Source organism: Trachurus trachurus, assembly GCF_905171665.1.
Source record: "Trachurus trachurus genome assembly, chromosome: 9".
NCBI classification, from domain to species: Eukaryota; Metazoa; Chordata; class Actinopteri; order Carangiformes; family Carangidae; genus Trachurus; species Trachurus trachurus.
In genome coordinates, this window is record NC_139895.1 from 7,285,182 (window position 1) to 7,309,971 (window position 24,790).

The 24,790-nt window shown below is 43.0% G+C and overlaps 1 protein-coding gene across 1 annotated transcript; it reads right to left on the reverse strand.

Annotated features, from left to right (window-relative positions):
- Positions 1–5,165: 5,165 nt before the first annotated feature.
- On the reverse strand, positions 5,166–16,510 carry fgf5 (fibroblast growth factor 5; the record flags this gene model as incomplete). The annotated part of the gene is made up of 3 exons (XM_083978248.1): positions 5,166–5,540; positions 13,814–13,917; positions 16,276–16,510. 3 exons carry the CDS (start codon positions 16,508–16,510, stop codon positions 5,166–5,168), a joined length of 714 nt encoding a protein of 237 aa, XP_083834374.1.
- Between the last annotated feature and the right edge of the window lie 8,280 nt (positions 16,511–24,790).

The window sequence follows — 24,790 nt, forward strand, 5'->3', positions numbered from 1 at the left end:
AATTCCATTAAACACATTCAGTCTCAGAGACCTGGTATCATGATTTCAATGTGATGTCTGAATTGAACGGAGCCACCATTAATGACATTTATTATAACACCATCACAACATTATTGTTTCGTGTCCTTAAGATGAAATCTGTGTTTTCAGAGTTTGCTCTCATGAGTCATAATGTGACGACATGACAGAGCGAGGTTCTCCAGGGAAACCATGTGGACTAGATGATGTGATCCTCAGATGTACAACATCTCAGGAAGTGATTACTCCTGTCTGGATTTACGGCCTTTGACTTTGCTCGCTATACTGCTGATTGGGCTTCTCTTAAATAAGACAATTAGTAATTCACATCCAATCCTGAGACGATCTAATTGATCAAAATGAATTAGAAACTTACATTGAAAAACTCTTCTTTTTTCCTGCTCTTTGATCGCATCACAGAGCTCATGTGCAGGAATAGTTGTGAAAACAAATTTGCTGTAATAGGTAGCAGAACGTTTCAGTTTCAGGTCTTACATTATTAAGGGGTGTCCCAATTCGTAAAGGTTGACTTTCAACCCCCCCTACCCCTTGTAGCTCCGTTTCAAGGGGCAAGGGTTTAGGGCTAGGGCTAGGGGTAGGGATGAAAATTAGAATTGGAATTGGGCATACGAATTCCAATTCCTCCCTTAGCCCTAGGCCTTGGCCCTACCCCTTCGTTTTGCGCGTTCACGTGAAGTGGTATAGGGGTGTCCCAATTCTGGTTCAGACAAGGGTTAGGAAGAAGTGGTAGAGCTATCTGGCCCTTCAAACGGAGATTTTTCAGAGGCACACTTCAAACTGAGGGGTATGACAAGTTTCCCAGAATGCGAATGCTATTGACTTTCATATAAAAGTTTTCATTGGACTACGAACCGGCCTCCCGGGTCTCCAGATGCACTTTGAGGAATAAAAAACCTACTCCGGAGTATTCATCAGCATGAGGGGGAGTCACTAAAGACTCAATTCCATCTTTTGGTGAACTATTCCCTTAAACCCCAGCTTCTGCAACGCCCCCATCCCCCCCAAGAACGGCAGGGATCATGACCTGGGCCTCGGCCTGCACCTGCTCCACTCGAGGCCAGGATGCAGGAATATTCTCCACTGTTATTGCCGTTATATGACAGCAGCCTCAGCCACAGCTACATTCACCATTTGCATGGCCACTATAGCACTTTATTCTACCTCTCTGTGTCTGTGCTCTGTATGTCAGGTTCTTGTTCTTGTTGCCTGTCTTGAATGTTTGTTAGAACTTCTTTGTACCTCTGATCCCTGTGTTTTGCTCTGTCAAGTTCTTATTGTACTGTCTGTCTTATTTCACCTGTCAACATTGTGTCTGATTTTATGTCTGTCCTGTTATACCTGTGTCTGTCTAATTGTTATGAAATCTTCTTTATGTAAACTGCCAGAGGACTGCGGGTGAAAATTAGCTACTTGCTAATCCCGGTGCATTTACGTTGGGCTTCCTCTTTTCTCTTCCTTAAAAAGAGAAAAGAACTGATGTTATTAATGTAAATTGTCCTTTTTAAATAAATAAATAAAATTAAAATGAATTTGCTCTTGGGCCCCCTAGTGGCCAAGTGGTCCTAAGCAGGTGCTTAGTTCGCTTATGTCTTGGTCCAGCTCTGGAGGTCAGTCCAAATGCGTGTGTGTGCAGACACATAGCCTTTAATCCCTTCTGGCCTCTTATGTCCTCAGAGGAGATATAGCAGAAGACAAAAGACAAAACTTTCACTTTGTGACATTGTGACACGTTAATAATGTTTAATCATTAGAGTCGGGGGAAGAGGAGGAAGAGGAGGAGGAGTTCCACTCGTTCTCATATCGAAAACAGGGAAAACACTGGTGAGTAATCAGCGCTCAGGTCTGTTTTAGACCAAAGCAAAGAACTGTCATGACCTCAGAGGGCTTGGAGAACATCAGCGAGCACAGTCCTGTCATCACACACACGCACACACACACATGCACACAGACACCTGTCTTTCATTAGTTGACCACAGTGACCCCTGGACCAGCAGGATCTCGGTGAGACACACATTACTAACATATCCTCCTCATCTCCCGTATTAGCCGTCGTAACTCGGTGCAACAACTGCATTTCATATAAAACATAATCCATAAGAAAATCCACTGATATATTTATTTGCAATATTCATATTACATTTAAAAAAAACTTTTCATGATACATACAATATGTTTTTTATTTTTAAAAAATTCTGGTACAAAAAATATTTCTTTGGGATGTGTATGAAGACACAACAACATGATGACAACACAGAAAATCGTCAAAAAACAAAACCAAATACAGAACAGCATCAAGATATCTAGAGTTTATAATAAGGGCCTCTGTCAACAGGTAACATGTTCCTGTAGTTGTACGTGACACCTGTGTATTAAATGTATGATTATCTGTCATTTGGTTCAGATATTATTATCATTATATTGATTATTATACAGCTTTGAACACTGAATAGACTTCTGCACAGCTTTAAAACTGGGATCCTGATGTGTTTTTGCATTATTTTGTCCTTCTGCCAGGCAACAACACACAACAGACATGAAAGCAAAAATATTAAGCACAGTCTCAGAGTGAAAAGGAGAAATATCTTGATATAAATACTGAGATATCTGAGAAGAACCAGGCCTGAACCCTGGCCGGGCCTGTATAGGTTTCACAATAAAACGGTTGGGTAATATCTCCTGTAATCTTAACCACATTTGTAAATCACTTGGGTTACACTCTCTCTGAAATGATATTTGAAATGTATCAGTGCACAGAAATATGATTCATACTTTTATATTTTACAGGTCGGGACTTTGATCATTATTAATCCAAAAAAAAAAAATGTCTTCATATGCTTCTGCAACATGTTTCGTCCTTAACAAAGAAAGTAAAAGACAGAATGAATTTATGGTCTCCGTCCCCAGAGATGTCCTCCTCTCCTCGGTCATTCCCCGGCTGTTTGCCATCTGATACACCTACAGCCTGAAACCTTTCCCCAAAACACGGGCCCGTTCCTCCTCCTCGGCATCTTTATCCCCGTGGTGACGGCGGTGTGTGCGCTCCTCCTGCGTGGAATGCGGCGAGGTCGTGACTCTGGATTTTTTCGGAGGGACAGCCGGTTGCTAAAATGATATAGTTTTGATGGACAGTTTTCTCCTTGATCCCTCAACAGCTGTCCGTCCAGGAGGAGGGGAGGGTCTCCGGAGAGCCGGTCTTTATTTTCATGTTGATTATCACAAATCTGGTGTTAGGGAAAGGACAGTTGGCTGGTGTGTGTGTATGTTTAGGAAGGAGACATGTTTGAAGCTCTTTCCAAGCCAGGTTTCAGACAGAGTCTCAGAAGAAGCTAAAAATGACTCAAACTCATCACATCATTTTCCCTCTAGCCAACAGGGAGAACAAACATACTGTCATATGATTATTTTCTAGCGTTAAACCAACTTCTTTTTTTCTTTGCAATCATATTTTTTTGTCATCTACATATGTGGGATTAGATGTTAACACATGCAGCAACTCGTTACTTTCCTGGCCGATTATAAAATTGTTTAATTTTACAATTGCGTTCTGCATATTCATCCAAATTTTAGACATTTTAAAGGTGCTAATTTTTTTGTTTTGTTTTGCTATTGCTACATAGCCAACATTAGCATGAACAGCTAATGACCAGAAGAAGAAACTTTGCACAAAGATTCATTCTGATGTTAAACTCTTGTTTTGTTCCTTTTGTTATTATGCTATATACATTTTTTCTACTAGTTAGCATGCTAACTAGCTAGCGCCAGTCTGAACACTTTTCCGATACCGAGTCACTGTGTCTCCCAGTTTAATCTGGTGATGTAGCTGCTCAATGCTGAGGCTTGTGGCCTGAGACTAAATATAGAAAATGCCTCTTGGTCTTATTTGATGTAACTTTTCAATTGGATTTTTAAGATGCATTTCTTTCTGTCATTAAAGGTGTACAGAAAAGAAAATTGAATTTGAGCCCACTTTGGGTGATAAAATTAATGTGATAACTCATCTTTCAGACGTTGTAGGCCAAACTTTGTGCAAAATTCTATTTTTGAGTAAATCCGGGATGAAAGTGTGTATTTTTTTTTTCGCATTGGATAATGCAGGCGCACGGATTATACGTCAGCCTGTACACGATTCACCAGCCACTGATATTGGATCCGTAATCCGTCATTCAACGTCTGAGACACGCACACACACACGGAGCTCGGGCTCGCCTCAAGCTTTGAATATCCCGCCCGCTCGATAACGACCAATCAAATTCGTTTTCCTCACTCGGGTAAACTCGTGTTGCAGCTCGTGACAACTCGGCGCGACAAACAGGACAAACGGCCATTTCTGTACACCTTTAATAACAATGTTGTCTTACTGAACTTTGAGATAACTTTAACTTTGCTAAATGAGTGTACTCCCATTTGACTTTCCTGCAAATTTAAACCTCTTTAGGGGCTGTATGAAAATGGCTTCTCTTTAAAAAAAAACAAAAAAAAACATCATATCCTTAAAGATAATATTGTGTATCATAATTAGTGTAATCATAATTTTCTGACATCTTTTGTAAGATGAAGATGAGGGCCAATGTTTTTAGTGAATGATGACACCATCTTTGCTAAAGAAGAGGGTAATTAGGTTCACGTATATCATGTTATGTTTATATTTTCAGATATTATAAGGAGTTGTGGAAACAAAATATAAATCTGGGCTGAGAAAAAGAACAAAACAACTTAAAGGACCCTACTCTGCTCCCATATAAAGAATATAACCTTACCATTTACTCACTCCACACTTACCATATAATAATTTTTGGATTTCAAGTGAACATGGAGGAAGTTATGGATGAACGTTTTGCTGAATGTCACCATGAAAACAACTGAAAACACAGAACAGGACAGAGCATCATCAACTCAAGTGGAAAGACGACTCACAACTGTGATCACAGCTTCTTCAGAGAGAGGGAAGCTCTGTAGTTGGCACCTGGCAGCCCTTTAAGGTTTTCCTACACTTCATAGATACCCGGAATGCTTTGAATGTGGCAAATGACCATTGTCAGTCTTTCGGCCTCGCCCATGACTTACAGCACATGTCCAAAAGTCTACCAACCATGTATTCCTCCACATAGAGCCAAACCCTGTAATGTTTATCCAAACCGGTACTTGGGCCAGTACTTGACCTGCGTCCGTTTCGGTGCCGTTCCCGCTTGGACGTTCGCCTTCTCCAAGAGAGGTTTTGGCGCAGCCGGCGGCGGCGGCGGTTTCCTCCTCTCTTTGCTCCTGTCTGCTATGGTGAAGCCTCGCTCGCTCCTGTCATGCAAACTGACCCTTGGCAAGAAGTGGGTGGACACATGCTGGGATTTGACCCGCGGGCTGGAGCCCATTTTAGCTTTGCCCCTCTTGTTGAGGGCCACGAACCAATCGCGACCAGTCCTGTGGTTCCTGTGGATTACTGAGGCGTAAGTGTTGTAGCTGTTCTCCTGGAAACGTTCCCTGAACTTACAGTCGTCTGTGAACCACTCCTGCAAGAGAAGATAGAGATGATCAATTAACAGGTGTTACCTCAAAGAACCCACACAGTATGAAGAATCTCCTTCAAAATAAAGGTAGATGTTTGTATTAAAGCTCCTTCAAAAGGTAGATGTTTGTGTTAAAGCTCCATACAGTATAGATGTTTGTGTTAAAGCTCCATACAGTATAAAGGTAGATGTTTGTGTTAAAGCTCCATACAGTATAAAGGTAGATGTCCATGTGTAGTGTGATTATAAAGCAGCTCTAGGTTCTATATTAATACTGTGAAAGTATCAAAGCCTCAGTCCACAGAGAAATGCACACAGCCTGTATTCAGAAACTGAGCCTTAAAACCAGCCGTCAGGACTTCCTGTCACTTTGTGATGTCACAACAAAGCCCCACCCCTCACCACCTGGACCCACTCTCCAACAACTTTGCAGGATTTGGTTTCTCTGAATGTTTTATTGTAAAAATCTGCTCCATTTTTTTTTGTATCACTCTGTCTTGTTAGAACTCCAGGGAGAAGCGGAGAGATGGTTTTGGCTCTTGAAACCAAAAATATATTTCTTTATGGATCAAACCTTAAAAATGAAACACAATAAAAACTTGAAGAACCTTAGTAAAACTGAAGTTCAACAGTTTAGATCAATCACTGGGAGTATTATTGATGAATTGTTTAATTATCAAACTGTCCACATGTAATCAAGGCTCAGCTGCAGAACATGTGGGATCTATGTTTGCACGTCACCACTAAAGCTGACCCTTTGTTTCTTCTTTAGATAAATGTCTTTAGAAAACATAACGACTCCCTTTCCTTTTCAAGATCGAGCATCTGGAAGAAGAAGAAGGAGGAGAAGGAGAAGAGTTTCTGCCAGATTCTCCACACTGATGTAATTTTATTTCCTTGTTAATACTGATCTGACATACGGACCCATCTACACATGCACGTCTGCTACTGTGAGAGTCTTTCTCTGATGGTCTGGATAAACTGTGATGTGTTTCCCTCCTCTGAGGAACGTTTGTTAACAATCAACACTGATGATTGGCTCTATCATCTATTATGTTTCAGACAGGCTGATGGTGAACGTATTCTCTTAAAGAATCAACGCTGAAGGAGCTGTTGTTGATGCAGAGCTGGATTGTATGTATTTGTAATGTCATATTATTCACAGCAGTGTTCAGTTCAGGATGGGAAAATGTCAAAGCAAGCGGCCCAAGTGCGAGGCAACATGACATCATCTGATTGCGATCTGATTGGACGAGCCCCAGAATAACCCGGGGGCGGATTTTCAAAGTGGCCTAAATGACTTTCCTTATCACAGAGATGCTTTGATTGACAGCAGCAGAGCCTCCTTTGGTACTTACTGGTCTCTTACTCAGTACGGCTGCTGCATAAACTTCAGCTACAAAGTCGACACGCAGGCCGTTGATCAGTTTGTTTGTTACACAGATGGATTAATAACTGTTTTTTTGTTGTTGTGGGGTTTTTTTTGCTCTTCACACTCTTCTTATTCACAGATTTAGGCTTGAATATATTTCTGAAGGCAGTTCGATGTGTAAAACAAGAGAGATGTGCAGCAGCAGTTCATTATCACCCATAGTTACGTTTTGTTGCTAGGCGACATCTAGTGGTCATAGTGATTATGACAGGAGCAAAGTGGGAATAGTACGTAACGGATAAGGTTTCCAGTGCTGCTGCTTTTGGTTTTTGTGTTTTCAGTGCCAGTTTAACACAGTTTTGTATAAATTAATTTTTTTTTAATTTATATATGATTATTGATTGACAATACGATGTAAAAAGCACATACATAATGTTATATTTTTTATCTTTATACTTTGTTTCCTTTCTATTCATCCATCCTTCCATCCATCTATGAGGACCACATCATGTTTTTATTATTATAACTACTGTATGACAACCAAAGTCAAGGAGTCACTTCTTTCAAGCCAGAACACAATCTTTTTTTTTTTTTTTCCCCAAACCTTACCAATTAAGTTTTTGTTCCTTAAACCTGACCAAACCGTGACCGTTATTATTATTGCAATGACCATGGCAACGGAGGTAGGTACGCACGCCACTGTCGGTGCAGTCCACGGGTGAGTTTATTATTGTAACCGTGACGACAAAAGTGTTGTACAGCCTGCTAATTCAGGAGACACTCACATCATGGGTTGTATTGGAGGTTGGACAAAAAGCTTCCCTGTATGGTTGTTCAGGTTGGAGGAGGTCGGTAGCAGGTGAAGTCATACGGATGTTTCTTTTTATGTTGTTATCACATGTTATAAATTGTTTTGAAGGAAGATTTGATTTTTAAAAAACGATCCAGAAACTGCAGTCGATGGGTTTTCACTCTCAAACGGGCGGAGTGGAGAGAAGAGGCCGCTGTCACGGGAGACGAGCGAAATGTGATGAATGATACGAGCGGAGATGAAGGAATTTGTGATTTTGCACACATGCGAAGTGATGACAGTTGTTGTGTAACGAATGATGAATGAGAGCATGAGAGAGGAGTTCACACAGTCTGACATTGGAAAGGTGGAGGAGGAACTATACAACAACCATTAGTGTTGCTCTGACTGTGATTATTTGGCTCCCAGAGGCTGGACGATGATATAATGATGATGATGACGATGACGATGATGATGATGATATCCATCCCGAGAATGTAAAAACCAATACGTTACGGCCCCTTATCTGAAAGTTTTCTGATATTCATTAAACGTTCCTGTTTGGTACCTAAAAATATCCTCGAGTGGGAAACATGTAGCTACCCGGGGAAGCCTGGGTTCCTCGCCGCACCGCGCCGCGCCGCGCTGTGCTGTGCCGAGACTTCCTTGTATAACCCTGCTGCCATTCTCAAATAAAACAAACTGTTCTGCTTTGCTGAAGAGTGCAGCATAGCAGAAAATGATGCCATTACAGCGTTTGGTAAACATGCCAGTCACAGGAGAGAGAGCGCGCCGCTGCAAACCACCGCCGCCGCCGCCGCTGCAGAAGACTACAGACGGCCGGGTTTAAGTTATTCAAAGTGACCCACTGTTCCTTCTGGCTGTTGTTTTTAAAGATGATTAGAAAATTGCACAGAGCTCCCGAGTCGCTGCTATACGGGTGGATTGACATGATTTAACAAGAACGCTGCGTTTTGAGCAACATAACCATACTCTGGTACCGGTCGGGGGGAATTACACATTTGGAAACAAATCCACCGAAGCACGTACCAGTGTACACACACACACACACACACACACACACACACACACACACACACACACACACACACACACACACACACATACACACACACACGTACACGAGCATGCATACCAGGAAGAAGATTTGGCCCCTGCAGCTTTTCATAGGATTTAATGGCTGCAGCCAGATTCCAGAGATCTTATTGTTAAAATCATAATGCTTGTACAGCTGTTTAACCTGGCTCTTGCCCTGCTGGATTGGTCACACTCTTTTAAAGGGACCTTTCCCATGATCCCCGGGGTTAGCTGTACCGAGGGCAGAGGTGGAAAGTTACTTACTGATGATGACTAAATAATATTTCCTTACCACTTCTATTGACAGATGTTTCTTAATTCAAAAATCTGAGACGGCAACCTGAACTTCTACGACCCGACTCGCACCGATACGCACCAACTTTTTTTAAAAGTGTGGGTTTTAAAATCTTGTTAACAGAGACTCGGATGGAAAGCGATGCTCGTCGAGAGATATTTCAAGCGGATACATGGAAACCTTGAAGTCAGGGGGATCATCAAAGTCAGTAGGATGCGTCCTCTGGGGACCGTGGGGGGACATCTGTACCAGATTTCATGGCAATCCATCAAGTGTGTGTTGAGAGAGTGTTTGTCAATGGTAAACAGACTCTCGCAGTCACTACAATTAAAGAAAGTTGGCTTGTAAATGAAGCAGCCGTGGGAGGGAAACGTTTCATCTGACATTAAAAAGTGTCTTCGGCATAAATCATCCGCTGGAAAAAAGAAACGGCAGCTGTGAAATGTCTCAGGAAATGACAGAAATAATAATAAAAAAAGAAAGAAACGAGGTGGTTTCACCTATTAAATCCTTAATATCTGAGTCTTTTCTGTTGGTACTTGAGGTTTCACTTCCCTGACTCCATTTCTCTTTCCCCTTGTCTCTCTCTGTTTGTTCAACTAATGCAGGTGACCCTCCCTCAACCCTCCGTACGATCGTTGTGTGCGATGCCTTTTGCTGTTGCAGGTCACCGAGAGCAAAGTGCATCTGTCTGCTCATTATTCAGCCAATAAAGTGCCACTGTGAAAACAACCAAATATTAAACACGACAGACGACGGCAACAGGATCAGTTTGTTGATGTCACCTGATACCGTCAGGACCGAGCCCTCCCTCTCTCCATCCCTCCATCCATCCATCCATCCATCCCTCCCTCTGCCAAGGTTTACATCCACACCAAATCATCGAGGCAGTTAAATAGCAGAGTGCAGCTGTAGCTACAGATTGGAGTTTTAGTTGTACAAATATTTCTCCGAGGCAGAGCTGCTCTGGAGGCAAGAATAAGCTGCGACGGCAAACGGTTGGAGAAGGCAAGGAGAAGGAGAAGGAGAAGGAGTCTCCCAGAGTGCAAAGGTATGAAGCTGGTAAAGCTGAACTGCACAGAAAGAGTTCACAAAAAACTACAACCTATAAGATAAACATAAAAAAATGAAGATGAATTTGTCCCGAAGATGAAGCAAGTTGTATGTTTTAGCCCATTATATGTCTTTGATTTGATTTCTTATGTGCAAATGGACATTCCACCCAAAGGTCAAAATGAAAACTAAAGACGTCCTGAAACAGATCAGAGCCGTTTAAAGGGATAGTTCAACATTTTGGCAAATTGGCCCATTGCCATAATCCCTATAGTCATAGCAGTAGGTTCGTTACCTTTAATTGTTGGTGCAAGCTGTTTTTAGAACGGCGGAGCAGAGCCGCAAGCTGCTCAGAGCTACGCTACAGAGGTTTCCCTCATCAAACTTATCAAATACATAATCACACAACTCCAAAACGCTCTGGTGGACAAGTTGTGACCTGCACATTCACCACGCTATGAGATAATAACACAACGTTACCAGACAGAGTTGTTTTGGAGTTGTTGGATTGTGTATTTGATGAGTTTGATGAGGAAAACCAAGAAATCCCATTAGCCTCCGTAGCGTAGCTCTGAGCAGCTCGCGGCTCTGCTCCGCCGTTCTAAAAATAGCTTACAGTACACCGACAATTAAAGGTAACGAACCTACTGCTATGACTATAGGGATTATGGCAATGGGCCAGTTTGCCAAAATGATGAATTATCCCTTTAAGTTCTGAACGATTGCGTATGTCCAGTAAAGACAGGAAGCTAAAAAAAAAAGGAAGGACTCATCATCATGGTTATTGATTACTGTCGACAGAAGCCAATAGCATTGGATATATGGATGGGTAACTGCACTCTCTCATGAAAACCTTGACTTTGGGACCAATCAATGTTTGTGATTCCACCAGAGATAGTGCTAGTTTCAAATGTGGCAGTTTTCAAAATAAAATGACCTGGGCAGACTCCCAATATACGTATAAGAGGAAATATCAATTAGTCAAAGTGAATAGTCACAATGGAGCCACAAAAAGTGACCAAATCAGCAACCAAATCCAGACTTTCCAACAGTTTGTAACAGGAAGTGGAGGCAGATGAGACACAACTGGACTCGGACAAACTTCCAGCAGAACAAAACCCAATCAGGTCTTTAGTTTGAGGCGACATCCTGCGGCGTGCAGCGTTTTACTTTGTCCCATTGTTTCCCTCTTATTATCCACGGCCCGCAATCTTGTTATGTTTTTCGGTTCATATGTAAATGTTGTTTTGCGCCGCTGCTTCTGCTTTGACCCGACCGACAGAAAAGTTAGTTTCCTCTGCTGAATTATGTATCTGCTGGTGGACAGAGCTCAGTCACAATGCTGCGTTTTTCAAACAAGATTCACTTTGAACACAGACGCCACATCGCCAACCCCCCCCCCCCCCCCCCCACCCTGCTGACACGGCTTCATGAAACAATACCGGGAGCTGTGGGGACATAAATCGCCATCGCACAGCGTGACACACCAGCAGCAGCAGCAGCTCGCCGACTCTCCGGCTCGATTGTTTACCCAACATATTGATTTTCACTTTGTGGCTCACGCCTCTGTATATTATCAGCCTATCCCAGATAGGACTTAATCTGCTCTTCCCATTAACACATGCTAATGGGGGGTGGGGGGGCAGTTTCTCTGCACTCGCCTGCCAACGCTCCCACAGATGACTCGTCTGCGGAGCCGGGCGCTCCTGCCGACGCCAGCGAGGCCAAGCTGCTGCAGCCAGATTTGGGTTTACTGTGTATTGTTTAGGGTGGGGGGAGATTTAAAAGTCTTCAAAACTGTGGCTAAAGATTACAGCAGTGACACGCTGATGCAGAGCTGCAGGCAGCAGAGACTGGGAAATTATAAAACAAACATGGCTGCACTGGGTTTGGACACAGGAAGACGCCGAATAACAGCTTCATCTCTGAATCACATGCACATTCACTGTTTGTTTGGACACATTGAGTCAGTAGATATTCCGTTTTGATTGGAAAGCTGCTGGTGCATCTGCAAACATCTGCATCAATATACAATAGGCCTATGTGTCACTTTCCACAGTGATTTTAACTTCTATTTCACACAACTGTTGAAGAGAGTCTGTTAAAGGGATACTTCACCTAAAAAAAATCGATAATTCACCAATCATCTACTCACCGTCATGCCAAGGAAGGGGTTCAGAGAGTCATCAAATCAAAACGCTTTTGAAGTTCCAGGGGGGGTCCGGCTGGCAACGGATTTTCATATAATAGCGGCAGATAGAGTTCACTTTTGAATCGTCCAAAACACACACTATGAAACATCCAGATACCTCCATACTGCTCGTCTGTACTGACCCAAGTGTCCTGAAGCCGCCACATGAAAAAGTTTTTTTGAAAAAATTAATGTGATCTCTGTTTTTATCCTTGTTGGAGCAGTAGCTCCCAGTGGCTCTGTTGATGTTCTTTACATCATACATCCAATGGTTTACAATGACAAAGGAACATCTCACAGCAAAATTTCGCACAGTATGGAGGTATTTGGATGTTTTATACTTAGTGTGTGTTTTGGACGATTCAATAGTGAGCACAATCCGCCGCCATTATATGAAAATCCGTTGTCAGCCGGACCCCCCCTGGAACTCATAAAGCGTTTTGATGACTCAGAAAGTTCTCCAAACCCTTCCTTGGCATGACGGTGAGTAGATGATTGGTGAATTATCGATTTTTGGTGAAGTATCCAAATTCCATCCAGCACATCAACCATCACACAATCAGCAGCTTTATGGGCCTTTTTATTTAGCCTCTTTTAGCTCTTTGTTTTGGTTGCTGGTAGGACCACTGTTCGCTAGGCTACCTGCTCATCAGACGACAACGTTAGCAGCTAACAGGCTTATACAGGCTTAAACAGCTACTTTGTTCGCTTCTCACATGTTTTGTCCAAGAAAAGTCTGCAGTCTTGTCTTACTGATCTGTTACTTCCACCACACAACAAGAAAACAACAGTTCAGACTCGTCTTTTAGACTTTTTGGTAGCTCATTGTTTTGGTTTAGCATCGCTGTAGGCTACCTGTTCATCAGACAACGGCAGCAATTAGCAGCTAACAGGTGAACAAAATGAAGCGTTCAAGACCGTTTTTAAACGTCTCATCTCACACAACTACCTTGGTCGCTTTTCACTATGTTTTGTGACCCTTATCCTATCTTCCCTATCTTTCAGTTACTTCCACAACACAATGAGACGACGACAGTTCAGAGTTGAGTCATAAGAAATTACACAACACACAACTCAGCAGCACTTTGAGCCTTTTAGCCTCTTTGTTAGCTCATTGTTTTGGTTGCACTGCGTATTGAGGCTACTTCCTGGTTTCTGACCAATGTTTGCTCATCAGACAACGACGTTAGCGGCTAACAGGTGAACAAAGCTAAAGATTCATAAGAGCCTATTTATCTTTGGTTGTCATGGAGAAGACCAGGCTGGAGAGTAAATCCTGAGCTCACATGGCACCAGAAATAAGCAGCTGCTAGCTCGTTAGCTTGTTAGCCAGAACAGCTGGATGAGGTGGTGATCATCTGAAAAACATCTGGAGCTAATACAGCTGCATGACTGGACAACATATGAACAGTGACTTTAGTAGCATCCTATGATGATGATGATGATCTGAGTGGTAGGACCAATCTGAGACACTCACGGTGGCGTGGAGACGTCCTCTTTTATTCATGGCCAGGAACCTGTTGCTGTAGGCGCCTTTGATGCCGATGACCCCCTGAGAAACCGCAAACAGCTCCAGGACACCTGAGAGGACAGACAGACAGACAACAAGTGTGCTTTTTACTAGGCTTTTGTCTCTTTCTGCAGCTCGTACTGTACTGTAGCTTCTCCACGTTTGAGGAGACGGATGCAGCTCAAGAGCTTTTTAAAAAACGTTTTATGCAGCAACAACACAAAACATCTCAAATTAGCATTTCACATTCAGGACAGCATATTAGGGTCAGTGTAGTTTTTTTTAATTAGCTGGAAGGAGTGGGGGAAATGTATGGTGTTAAATCACATGTTTTTCAAGTTTTAAGTCACAAATTGGCAAGAAAACAACTCACAATATATATATATTTTTTTATCAAGGAAATAACAAGTGTCCCCCAACCTTGCAAAGTTTAGATGTGATTTTCATTCTTTTGAGTTGAAAAAACAAAAGGTTCAAAGTTCTGTAAAACTACAACTGGAAAACCTGAAACGTTTTAGTTTTTATCTCAGATATCCATACCCTCCTTCTGGTTCAGCTTTTCTTTAAAAAGACAAAACAAAAAAAACAACTAGGTACAACAGCCCTAATCGTCATAAAACTTGTCATCTCAACGCTAGCTATGTATTTTTCTGACCTTTTTAGGCCTAATGTCCTCTAGGGTTAAAACTGACTGATTAAAACTGACATTTAATGATGGCTCATCATCATCATGTTTGTTGTTTGACAAATTAAACTTCACTGACTGAAGCCATGCAGCAGACAGAGACATCTGTGCTTTACAAACACAAATCTGTCAGAAGGAAACTTCACAATCAGCAGCGAGGAGCAGTGAGAGGGCCAGACCTGGCTGCACAAATACTGTAACTAACTGTAAGTTTGTTTCACATGCAAACAATGTGTGATGTCCATGTATGTTTAATACAGAGAAATGCTGCAGAAAGTGCCTGAGTGATAAGTTTTAAAGTTTTATTTTCAAAAAATGTTGTGATATTGTGTGTTGGCCCATGGCGTGTTCGACCTGAGACGTTCTGCATCACTCAACCTTCAGGTTCACGATGAAGTGAAAACCAGGAGAAGCAAAGAAAACAAAATACAACAACCATTTTTTATGTTTTTTTAAAATCCAAATTTAAACGCAGTGTTGCCGTTGTGTGTGTGTGTGTGTGTGTGTGTGTGTGTGCAGAAGTGAACTGTGTTTAAACTCCTGAAACAATCTTCCTCATGTTGCAGCCTCCTCCTCCTCCTCCTCCTCCTCCTCCTCCTGCTGCTCGTCTCCTCTGCTGTCATGCAGGATTCAAAACCACACGGCTGCTGCGGTGAAATCCATGTAACCTGACAACTCGTCTGAAGGAGGGGGACCATGAAATGGAGGCACAAGTGCACTTTCACGGTGAGCGATGTGGAGGAGGAGGGGGGTAGTAAAAAACTGGAAATCTGATTTATGGCCTCTGGACGACGACTCACAGACAGGACAGTTGTGTAATAAATGTTAATAAACTCTTCTTAATAACTGTCCTGATTAATAAATGAATCCTAATCTGGTGCAGCTCTCTCTTCTCTTTTCTGATCTTAATATATATATGAATTTCTCCACTTTTTAGAGGCAGACACAAACAAATGCACTGATCACCGTCATTTCTGTGGAAAAATGCTGGTGGTTATGCACAAAAATGAATAATTGTGGCTCTGATTTATACTTTAAACTGTTCAAATGTTGATATTGGTGCATTAAAAATCAAATGTGCACAGGGTCACGCTGCAGAAATGAGACCAGAATCTGCACAAGAAAGTAACTCAACTTTATTATTCCTCTTTATTTTGACCTATTTTAATTTTTCAAAAGTAGTAGTAAGCAGTAAGTAGCAGTAGTAAATCTGAAGCCGGATATCTTTTACAGTGTGTGTGTCTCTCTCTGTGTGTGTAGTAGCGTAGTTGTGATGACAATCGTGCTGATGGGCAATCCAACACATCCTGGTGTCTGTGCCGCTGCACCTGTCACTTCCACAAATAGTCTCTACCTGCCAACATAACATCCCGGAGAGACACAAACAAGGCTCGTCAAGCTGCAGATGCGTGGGGCCGCCGCCGGCCGCTCAGATATTTCACAGGGTCACGCAGCCTAAGTTTAGGGCGCGCGCTCCATACGCGCCTCCCGTGTAAATCATTATTGTTAAAATGTCCCAAGAGGAAGAGGAGGGGAGGAGGAGGAGGAGGAGGGGGTGTGTGGGTAGTCATTTAAATTAAATGATACAAGGGGGGTCAATTAGAGAGAGTAAATGCTGAGTGGTGCTGAAAGTCGTCGTGGATCCAAGTGCGCGTCGTTCTCAGCAGCAGGACGCGCACTCTGGTCGTAAATGTATAATTTAGCAGCAGTGAGTGAGTGAGTGAGTGAAGAAGCAGAGACTTACTCAGCTGGTTGGGCTCATGGCTGCCGTTCACTCTGCCGTCGGGATGGATCTGGAGGTGGAAGCCGATGCCAACCCTGCAGTAGAGCCTGCACGTCCTGCGTCCGGACCTGCTCCCCCCCTCCTCCTCCTCCTCCACAAGTTGTTGGCGCTCCGAGTCCACGGAGACGCGCTTCTCTCCGGCGGCGCAGCAAATCAAGTGAGCGAAGGTCAGAAGAAGGTAAAGAGGAACATTCATTCTTCCAGCACGGAGACGCTACTCGCTGCTATAGGCCACTTCTTCTGGCAGCATGGTTTCTGCTTGGTGGTGTCGCTCCTTCTCCTGAGCGGTTGTGTGCAGCAGCAGCAGCGCTCCTGGGCATTACCCCGGCTGGCTGGCTGCGCTGCAGTAGCTGCTGCTGCCGGAGTTGTTTTGCTGGCACGGGGGATATTTATAACGCCAATGATCTCATTACTCGATGCATGCCTGAGCTCTAAAGGACGCTCTTTCATCCGGATTTTGTCGCCGTGATGCCACTCCTGCTCTGCAGCGATCCACCACGACGGCAGCGGGGCGTGAAGGGAACTGGGCACCGACTGACACCGCGCATTTTCCAAGGAATAGTCCGCGCCAGGACGCACCGAGCGCAGCATTTTACGCACAGGGAGAAGACATGGTTTCAGTAAGATCCGAGGGCGCGAATGGTTAATTCATTCATGAAAACAAGGAAAAAGAGAATTAAGAAGAAGAATGAGAAGAAGTAAAACATATAAATAAACAGGAGAGAGAAGCCGAGTCCTCACACAGCAGCAGCGTCTCTGTCTATGTGCAGAGAGTTGGAGCTGGATCAGGATCCTCAGGTGGAGCAGGAGCCGCACGCGCCTGTATTTATAGGCGTTTAGTCTGATACGTCCGTCCTCGTGCTGAGGCGTCCGTCGAGCCTCGCGTGCGTGTCCTCTGAGGCTGGGCAGCGGCTCACGAGACGTTTGTTTCATCTGATCAGATCGTGGATTAATACACACTAAGTTTCCATAAAGACATCCACCGACTCCCCTGACTAAGAGCTCTTGAGCAAAAAGTAAAAGTTTCACCTTTGTTAAAGTTTCCAGAGTCACAATATAAACTCACCAGACCTCAAAAAGCTTCATAGAAAGTTATTTATAGATCCAGAAGAACACATTAATAAATACATGTGAATAAATATTCCAGTGAGGTCAGAGAAGAAGAAAGAAGAAGGTCACCGGTTTAGTTCCTTTATTACACGTGTCTTTTAAATAAAACCTCAGGTTTCTGAGAACTGGGGGAAAATAAAATAAAATTTAAAACATCTTCATCCTGTTGTTTCAAAAACCAGAAGCAGCAGGAAAACAGAACAAGCTGAGTCCTTAAAGTCCAAACTGTTTTTAAGGTTTTTCCAGACAGAAAAGCTCAGGTGTAAATGAATCTGAATGTCTGTTGACACAAAGAAACCATGTTGTTTTAAATGCACCTGACTATATTCTGATTAAACATAAGCTTTTATCATCTAAACACTGAACTGACTGACATTTTTCAATAAAGATAAATTCATAGACAGTGAAACTAGTGTAGTGGTATAAGACTGGTCTCGAGACCACATTTTCAAGGTCTTGGTCTTGTCTCGGTCTTGGTCGAGCTGGATTTTTTCTCAAGACCACAGCTGCAATGACAACTTTGTTGTTGTTTTTTAAATGTCTCTCTGTCACTCGCTCACTTTGGTTTATTATGTGATGTATTTCAATAACTTTAAAATCATTACAATTATTCTATTAAAGTATCTGCTTGTGTAATCATCTGGAAAACTTCAGCAGGTTCTGTGCCGTGTTCTTCTGTACAACCCAAACTTTGTTTCAATTAGATTTGATATAGAATTATATTTTATTTTTAGCTGAGGAATAATGTATAGGCTATATATCAAGCCACATGATTATTATGAATACTTACTGAATACAGTAATGGTCTCACATTGGTTTGGACTCAGTCTGGACTCCGTCTCAACTTGGTCTTGTCTCGGTCTTGGGTTAGGTGGTCTTGACCACAACACTAATTGATATCCGTCCTTCTGTCCTATACAGAATAAATCCTGGACCATGATGAGATAAGATAAGATAAGATAAGATAAGATAAGATAAGATTAGATAGATAGATAGATAGATAGATAGATAGATAGATAGATAGATAGATAGATAGATAGATAGATAGATAGATAGATAGATAGATACTGCTTTATTAATCCCGAAGGAAATTCATCATAAGATAAGATGATACAGGATGTAACAATCACACATACATGACGTTAAAAACAACAGTAAACACAAAACATTCAACATAAAATATCACATATCACAAAATAAAAAAAGTATAAAACTTCTCATATGAACTGGTTTCATCCAGAGTTTTTACATGAACACTGTTGCTTTCTCACTTTCTTAGATCGCTCACAACCTCCGTCTAAACTAAAGAACAAACTAAAAAACACTGAGCTTTTAGAGTTTGTCCAACTTTTACAAAACAGAAAATCCGACATTTGATGACAGATGTTTGCGGCTGTAATAAATAAACACAGGTCGAAAAAGAAAAGTAACTCCTTCATCATCCACCTGTCCTGTTTATATTCACTGTTCTTCTGTGATGTTGTGTTCACTGTCACACACACAGAGAGACACACACACACACAGAGGACCAGTGTGGTGTGATCTTATTAATTTTCTATCTCCACATGTAATCCCGGCCCTCATTGTTTTCAGTGGGGGATGTGGGGGTGAGGAGGGGTCTCAGCTATGTTTGAATTTGATTAGCCCGAGCCCGGCCGGCGGTGGATTACGGGGCCGGCACAGGGGCCTAATTGTCTCTGGCACACAGAGCACCGGGGGCCGAGCCCACGTTACCTTTTATGTAAACAGCGGCCCAGTGTTTAGTCGCACTGTTTTAATGGCCGCTCATTCCTGTGAGGCCATTCCAGTAACAGTGAGGTAATCCCCACTGAGTCGTATAAACACGGATGATCCTGATTGATTCCCCCGCCCAATTGATCCCAGCTTTTAGCAGCTTTTTAGTCTAAGCAAACCGCAGACAGCAGGTTCCCTCAAACGTCTGTGGGGGCCTCGGAGGCGGAGGCGGCGGCGATCAATCTGGGCCGGGTCGTAGTGGAGAGGTCGAACACCAACATCATCAACAACACCGGTGTCCAGAGTCAGACTGACTGTCGTTGTGGTAAAGTTACTCACAAGCACAGATCTATAGGAACGAGAGAGAACTCTTTTTCTTTTTCTTTTTCAAGACAAGAAGTTGAAGAAGGCGGAAGAACACGCTGAAACTGTTAAAGGGACAACGATGAGTTTTGGAAAAGCGAAGCATTTTCACTACATTTATGAGCCTTGGCAATTCTTTGACCGACGCAAGACAGACTCATGTTTTCATTCATCAAGAATTAAAGTCAGAGGTCCGAAGACAATCACATACCGTCGTAGTTCCGATCATAAACGGCGATTCGGCCGCGTTATTCTCATGACTCGCCACGAAACCGAAAGTAAGGAAACGCTGGTCGGCTCGCCCAGCATTTCCACCACCACTAATAATAACAAAATAACGATAGAGACAAAACAATATATTTATCAAAAATGGGCCCATTAACAAGTGTGGGTAGTGTAGATTCATCCACATTAACGTGAGACTTTTTTATTGTTGCGGAATTTTTTCAACTCCTCATTGTCCCTTTAACAAGGTATTGAAACAACTTCTTGTCTTGAAAAAGAAAAAAAACAACCAAATACTACATTCGGACATAATGAACTTCCACAATATAGGAAGAAAAAGTTGTAGATCCAGAAGAGAAAAAAAGGAAACAACTATAGAAATTAGGTCATCGAAAGCTCAGAGTTTATTTAGTCCTTATCTGTCATGATCTTTGGATAATGACCTGCAGAATGAGACCGCTCCAACATCTGTAAGGTGTATCTGTGAGGAACATCTGCATTTGAGCTGTCAGTGCCGTGACACGTTCTCCAAACAGAGTCAAGTGGTTTTTCAGCAAATGAGCTCCGATAGTACAACGTGTTTAAGGTCGAGTGACGGCGCCCTCTCCTGGTCGTACACGTTAGAGGGACATTGTGTAACTTCTCCTGTTATCTATTCAGGAAAATCGATTATTTCGTTCAAAAGTCTGTTTTTCATTAATCAGTAATCCCCCCCATCAACAAAGTGAAGTGTTCCTTTCAGCTCTGAATGAGCCGTTCATATCATTCATATCTCCATGGAGCGGGTAAGCTCGGTGCTGCTGCCATGTCGTCGTGTCGCCATGTTTTTACGTTCAGTGGCAGCGTGACGGTAGGAAACCACGGAAACTCAGCGGAGACACCGGAGATGTCGGCTCAGGTCGAGGTGGCGTCTGTGAAAAGTCACCGCGGTAACGCAGTGAGGAGGAATGGAGCGTTACACTGATGCTGCATTCACCTGCAGTCGGGCAGACGGCCGTCGCTAACAAACCAGATGTCATTTTAGTCACAGAAGTCCAGAGAAAGCCGGTAAAACAATACGACATCGCCATGACAACATATTGTCACATGTATTGTTTTGCCTCGTGCTGACGGACCACTTGTTTACATAGAGGCTTGTTTATGCCGTTACATGCAGCGACTGTCGTCCGTCTGCTGTCCGCCCAATTTCACGTGAATGCAGCATGAAAAATATGATTGAGTTGCTTGCGATATACAACCGCAACGCTAGATGGGAGTAACAGGAAACCAAATCCTGCAACAAGTTGTTGGATGATGGTGTTATAGGTCCAGGTGGAAGTCGGGGGCGGGGCTTGGTGGCTGCTCGGTTGTGACATCACAAAGTCACAGGAAGTCCTGCCAGCTGATTTAAGGACTCTGTTTCTGAATACAGGCTGTGTGCATTTCTTCTCCGTGGCTCTGAGGCTTTGATACTTTCACGATAAGAGCACCTTCACCATACATGTTTGACCTCCACTACAAACACATTATTTACCTTTAAAAAAACAACAAAAAAACCACGGCGCTCTGTTTCTTCTTTGACGCTGAGCAGGTTCCCGCTCTCATATGTTCACTGATGAATGTATGGGTCAGAATTAATGAGCTGTGCCTCAGATCCTTGTATATTATTTTGCTCCTCTCTCGTGGGACTCCACTAACTCGACCGTGTGTGTGTGTGTGTGTGTGTGTGTGTGTGTGTGTGTGTGTGTGTGTGTGTGTGTGTGTGTACATATTCTTTTTCGGCCACTTAATAATTTAAGAAGGTTTTTCTGCGGCGGCCCCGGTCCACGGAGGTCAGCCAAGTTGCCTTCATGTTCCTCTGTGATTTACAGTGTTTATACTCGTGCTTGCTTTGTCCCAGAATGAGGACGTGAAGAGGCCGTTTCATTTTCATCCGCACACACACACACAAACAAATGGCTGCCAGCTGATTGGACCGACTTGAAGGAGCGGTTTACGTCAAAAGAAAACGTCTTCGCTGAATCCACAAACACATGCCGGAGCTTCCCACCAACACATCGGCGCTCCTAGAGCCTCGGGCGGCGAGTCTGGACCCTCGCCGACCTGTCAGCTACGACCGAACCGCACGTTGTTCCCAAGTCCCACGTCGTCTGACGGCCGGACGGAGCTGAGCTACAACAGACTCCATGTCAAGCTGCAAGAAACCAGAGGAAGAAATCACGAAGGAGAGGGAGTGGAGTGTGAGATGAATGTGAAGTTTCTGTGTTTTATCTAAACTTCACTCTGAGGTGATGAACTTCAGTAATTAGCAGCTCAGAGACGCTGCTGTGTGTGTGTGTGTTTGTTTTCAGCTTGCTGTGTCTTGGCCGAGCCACAAAGAGACACCTGTTCACTTGTAACACACAGGCCACCTGTTAGTGTGTGTGTGTGTGTGTGTGTGTGTGTGTGTGTGTGTGTGTGTGTGTGTGTGTGTGTGTGTGTGTGTGTGTGTGTGTGTGTGTGTGTGTGTGTGTGTGTGTGTGTGTGTGTGTGTGTGTGTGTGTGTGTGTGTGTGTGTTTAAGCATCACTGGATATGGACGACCCTGAAAGAAAAATGTCCCTGGACTCTTCTTCTCCTTATTCTTTTGAGTTTGTTATTTTACTGAAAATCAAAAATCAAACGACAGCAGTGACAGAGAAGCCGGACGTGATGCTGTCAGAGGATGACGAGTAAACTGCATGATGGTTCGTTTCTAGATCATCTAATAGTTTTAAAGTCACATTAAGAAAACTTTAGGGATAGTTCAACGTTTTGGCAAATTGGCCCATTGCCATAATTTGTTTGTTTTGTCTTTTTTAAATTACACGGTGGAGGTGCGTTTATGGAAATAAGCTCATTTCCAATTTGGAGAGGAAAGAAAATTCACATTACTACTGCTTTTAATTTGAAGGATTTCATCTTCACTTTGGAGGGTTTATTTCTAATTTTCTGTGCATTTGCTATAGATCTAAATCTAAATCTAAATCCATGTTGCGGACAGACCCCAGTGAAGTTGTTGAGTTTTATTCCCAGTGGGGCTAAAAAAAGAATACAAACACTAATGACCTGTTGTGGTTTGAAGGGATAGTTCAACATTTTGGCAAATCGGCCCATTGCCATAATCCCTATAGTCATAGCAGTAGGTTTGTTACCTTACCTGCAAGTTATTTTTAGAACGGTGGAGCAGAGCCGTGAGCTGCTCAGAGCTACGCTATAGGAGGCTCATGGGATTTCTTGGTTTCCCTCATCAAACTCATCAAATACACAATCCAACAACTCCACAACGCTCTGGTGGACAAGTTGTGAGCTGCACATTCACCACGCTATGAGATAATAACACAACGTTACCAGACAGAGTTGTTTTAGAGGGAAATTCATGCAAAACCGCTGATGCGTGTTGCCTTCAGGGACAGTTTTTCATCAAGCAGTCTCTCCGCCGTTCTAAAAATAGCTTGCACCGACAACTAAAGGTAACAAACCTACTGCTATGACTATAGGGATTATGGCAATGGGCCAATTTGCCAAAATGTTGAACTATCCCTTTAACTCCAGACGGCGTTGTTGTTTTCCATTGCCGTCGACGGTATTTTTTTGCCGGCCTCCCCCTACTTTTACCAGCATTCACTCGTCCGCTAACATGATCGATCACCGCTGGATTAAACCTTGATTTCTGCATCTGTGTGATGGATCGAAACACAAATCTCTCCACATCCAGGCGACGCTCGCCCCTGCAGAGCGAAGCAGAGAGAAGCTGCCGGTTGGATTTCAGGTGTTGAAAAGCGTCCTGCGGAGCTTCACTGGAGGTCTCCAACAGCTGAGAGCAGCTGATCCTCCACCACTACGGCCTAAACTTGGAGCAGCTCCAGCAGCAGGACTCTGACTTTGAGACATTAGCGCTTTGAGAAGATCTGAAATACCTGAAATACCTTGAAACCTCAAATAAACTTGAAACACAAACAGGAGATCCACAGGTTGAGATGCTTTTTATCGGTTCTCCTGAAACTCAGAGACTCTGTCTTCTCTTCGTCTTCCTCTGGTCCATCACTTCATCCTCTCGGTAAAATCCCCTCTGGAGATATTTACACCTCGGACTCAGATCTTCTGGCGTTAAGTGATTCTCTGGGTGGCCGCGGCGGGACTGGAGACTGAGATTAATCTGCTCTGTTTTCTCTCACAGGAAGCAGTCGCACTGATCTTCACTCATCTATTATCCAACCTCGGCATCTGGCCCGCCCCCGGCCCGCCATACGTCTTCATTTGGACCTTTCACTGGGCCTGAACACACACACACACACACACACACTGATACACAAAATAAAGGCAGAGCGACCTGAGATGAACACACGTCTTCATTCATGCAGCCGTTTCCTTTTATCTCCTACAATAAGAGCACTTTACTAGAAACTTTAAATTCAAGAAGTTGACAGGATGTCTCACTTTTTGAGTAAGTCAAGTTGTAAAGTTGGGATTAAAATGTAGTTCGTTTGAGCTGTCAAAGGTTATTGTTTGTTTTATTTGTACAGATTTGTACAAATCTCAAACAAACAAGGTTTAATTTGACACCAACATGAATTTTACAAACAGCCTGTTGCACATAAACACTGGAACCACAGACAACGTAGTGAGCTGCTGCTGCGTCGATGCCTCCCATAACAATGACTTGTTAAGAAACAAAAATGAACATTGATACAGATTTTTTTTCTTTTCTAGAGTATATAAGAGCATGATGCAATCGTGGATGTGTGTTATTGTCCTTCAATTGTGTATATAATAATGTGTACAGAATGTGTCACTACCGATGGGAGGGACTACCAATGGAAATGAGCCTTTTAGCTAACTCGGGTACATTTACATTTGTTCTTACAATGTTTTATGCTGTCCCTTTTAAGAAACTAATAAATAAATAAAAATAAACAAGGTAAAAAGCGGAGGCGTGTAAGTATACCCTTTCCCCTCCTGTCACTCAAAGAGGCCACACCCTCAATTATACTGAAATTAAAGCCTTAAACTAAATTTAAACAAAACTCCCCCCTTGTCCAGAGTCT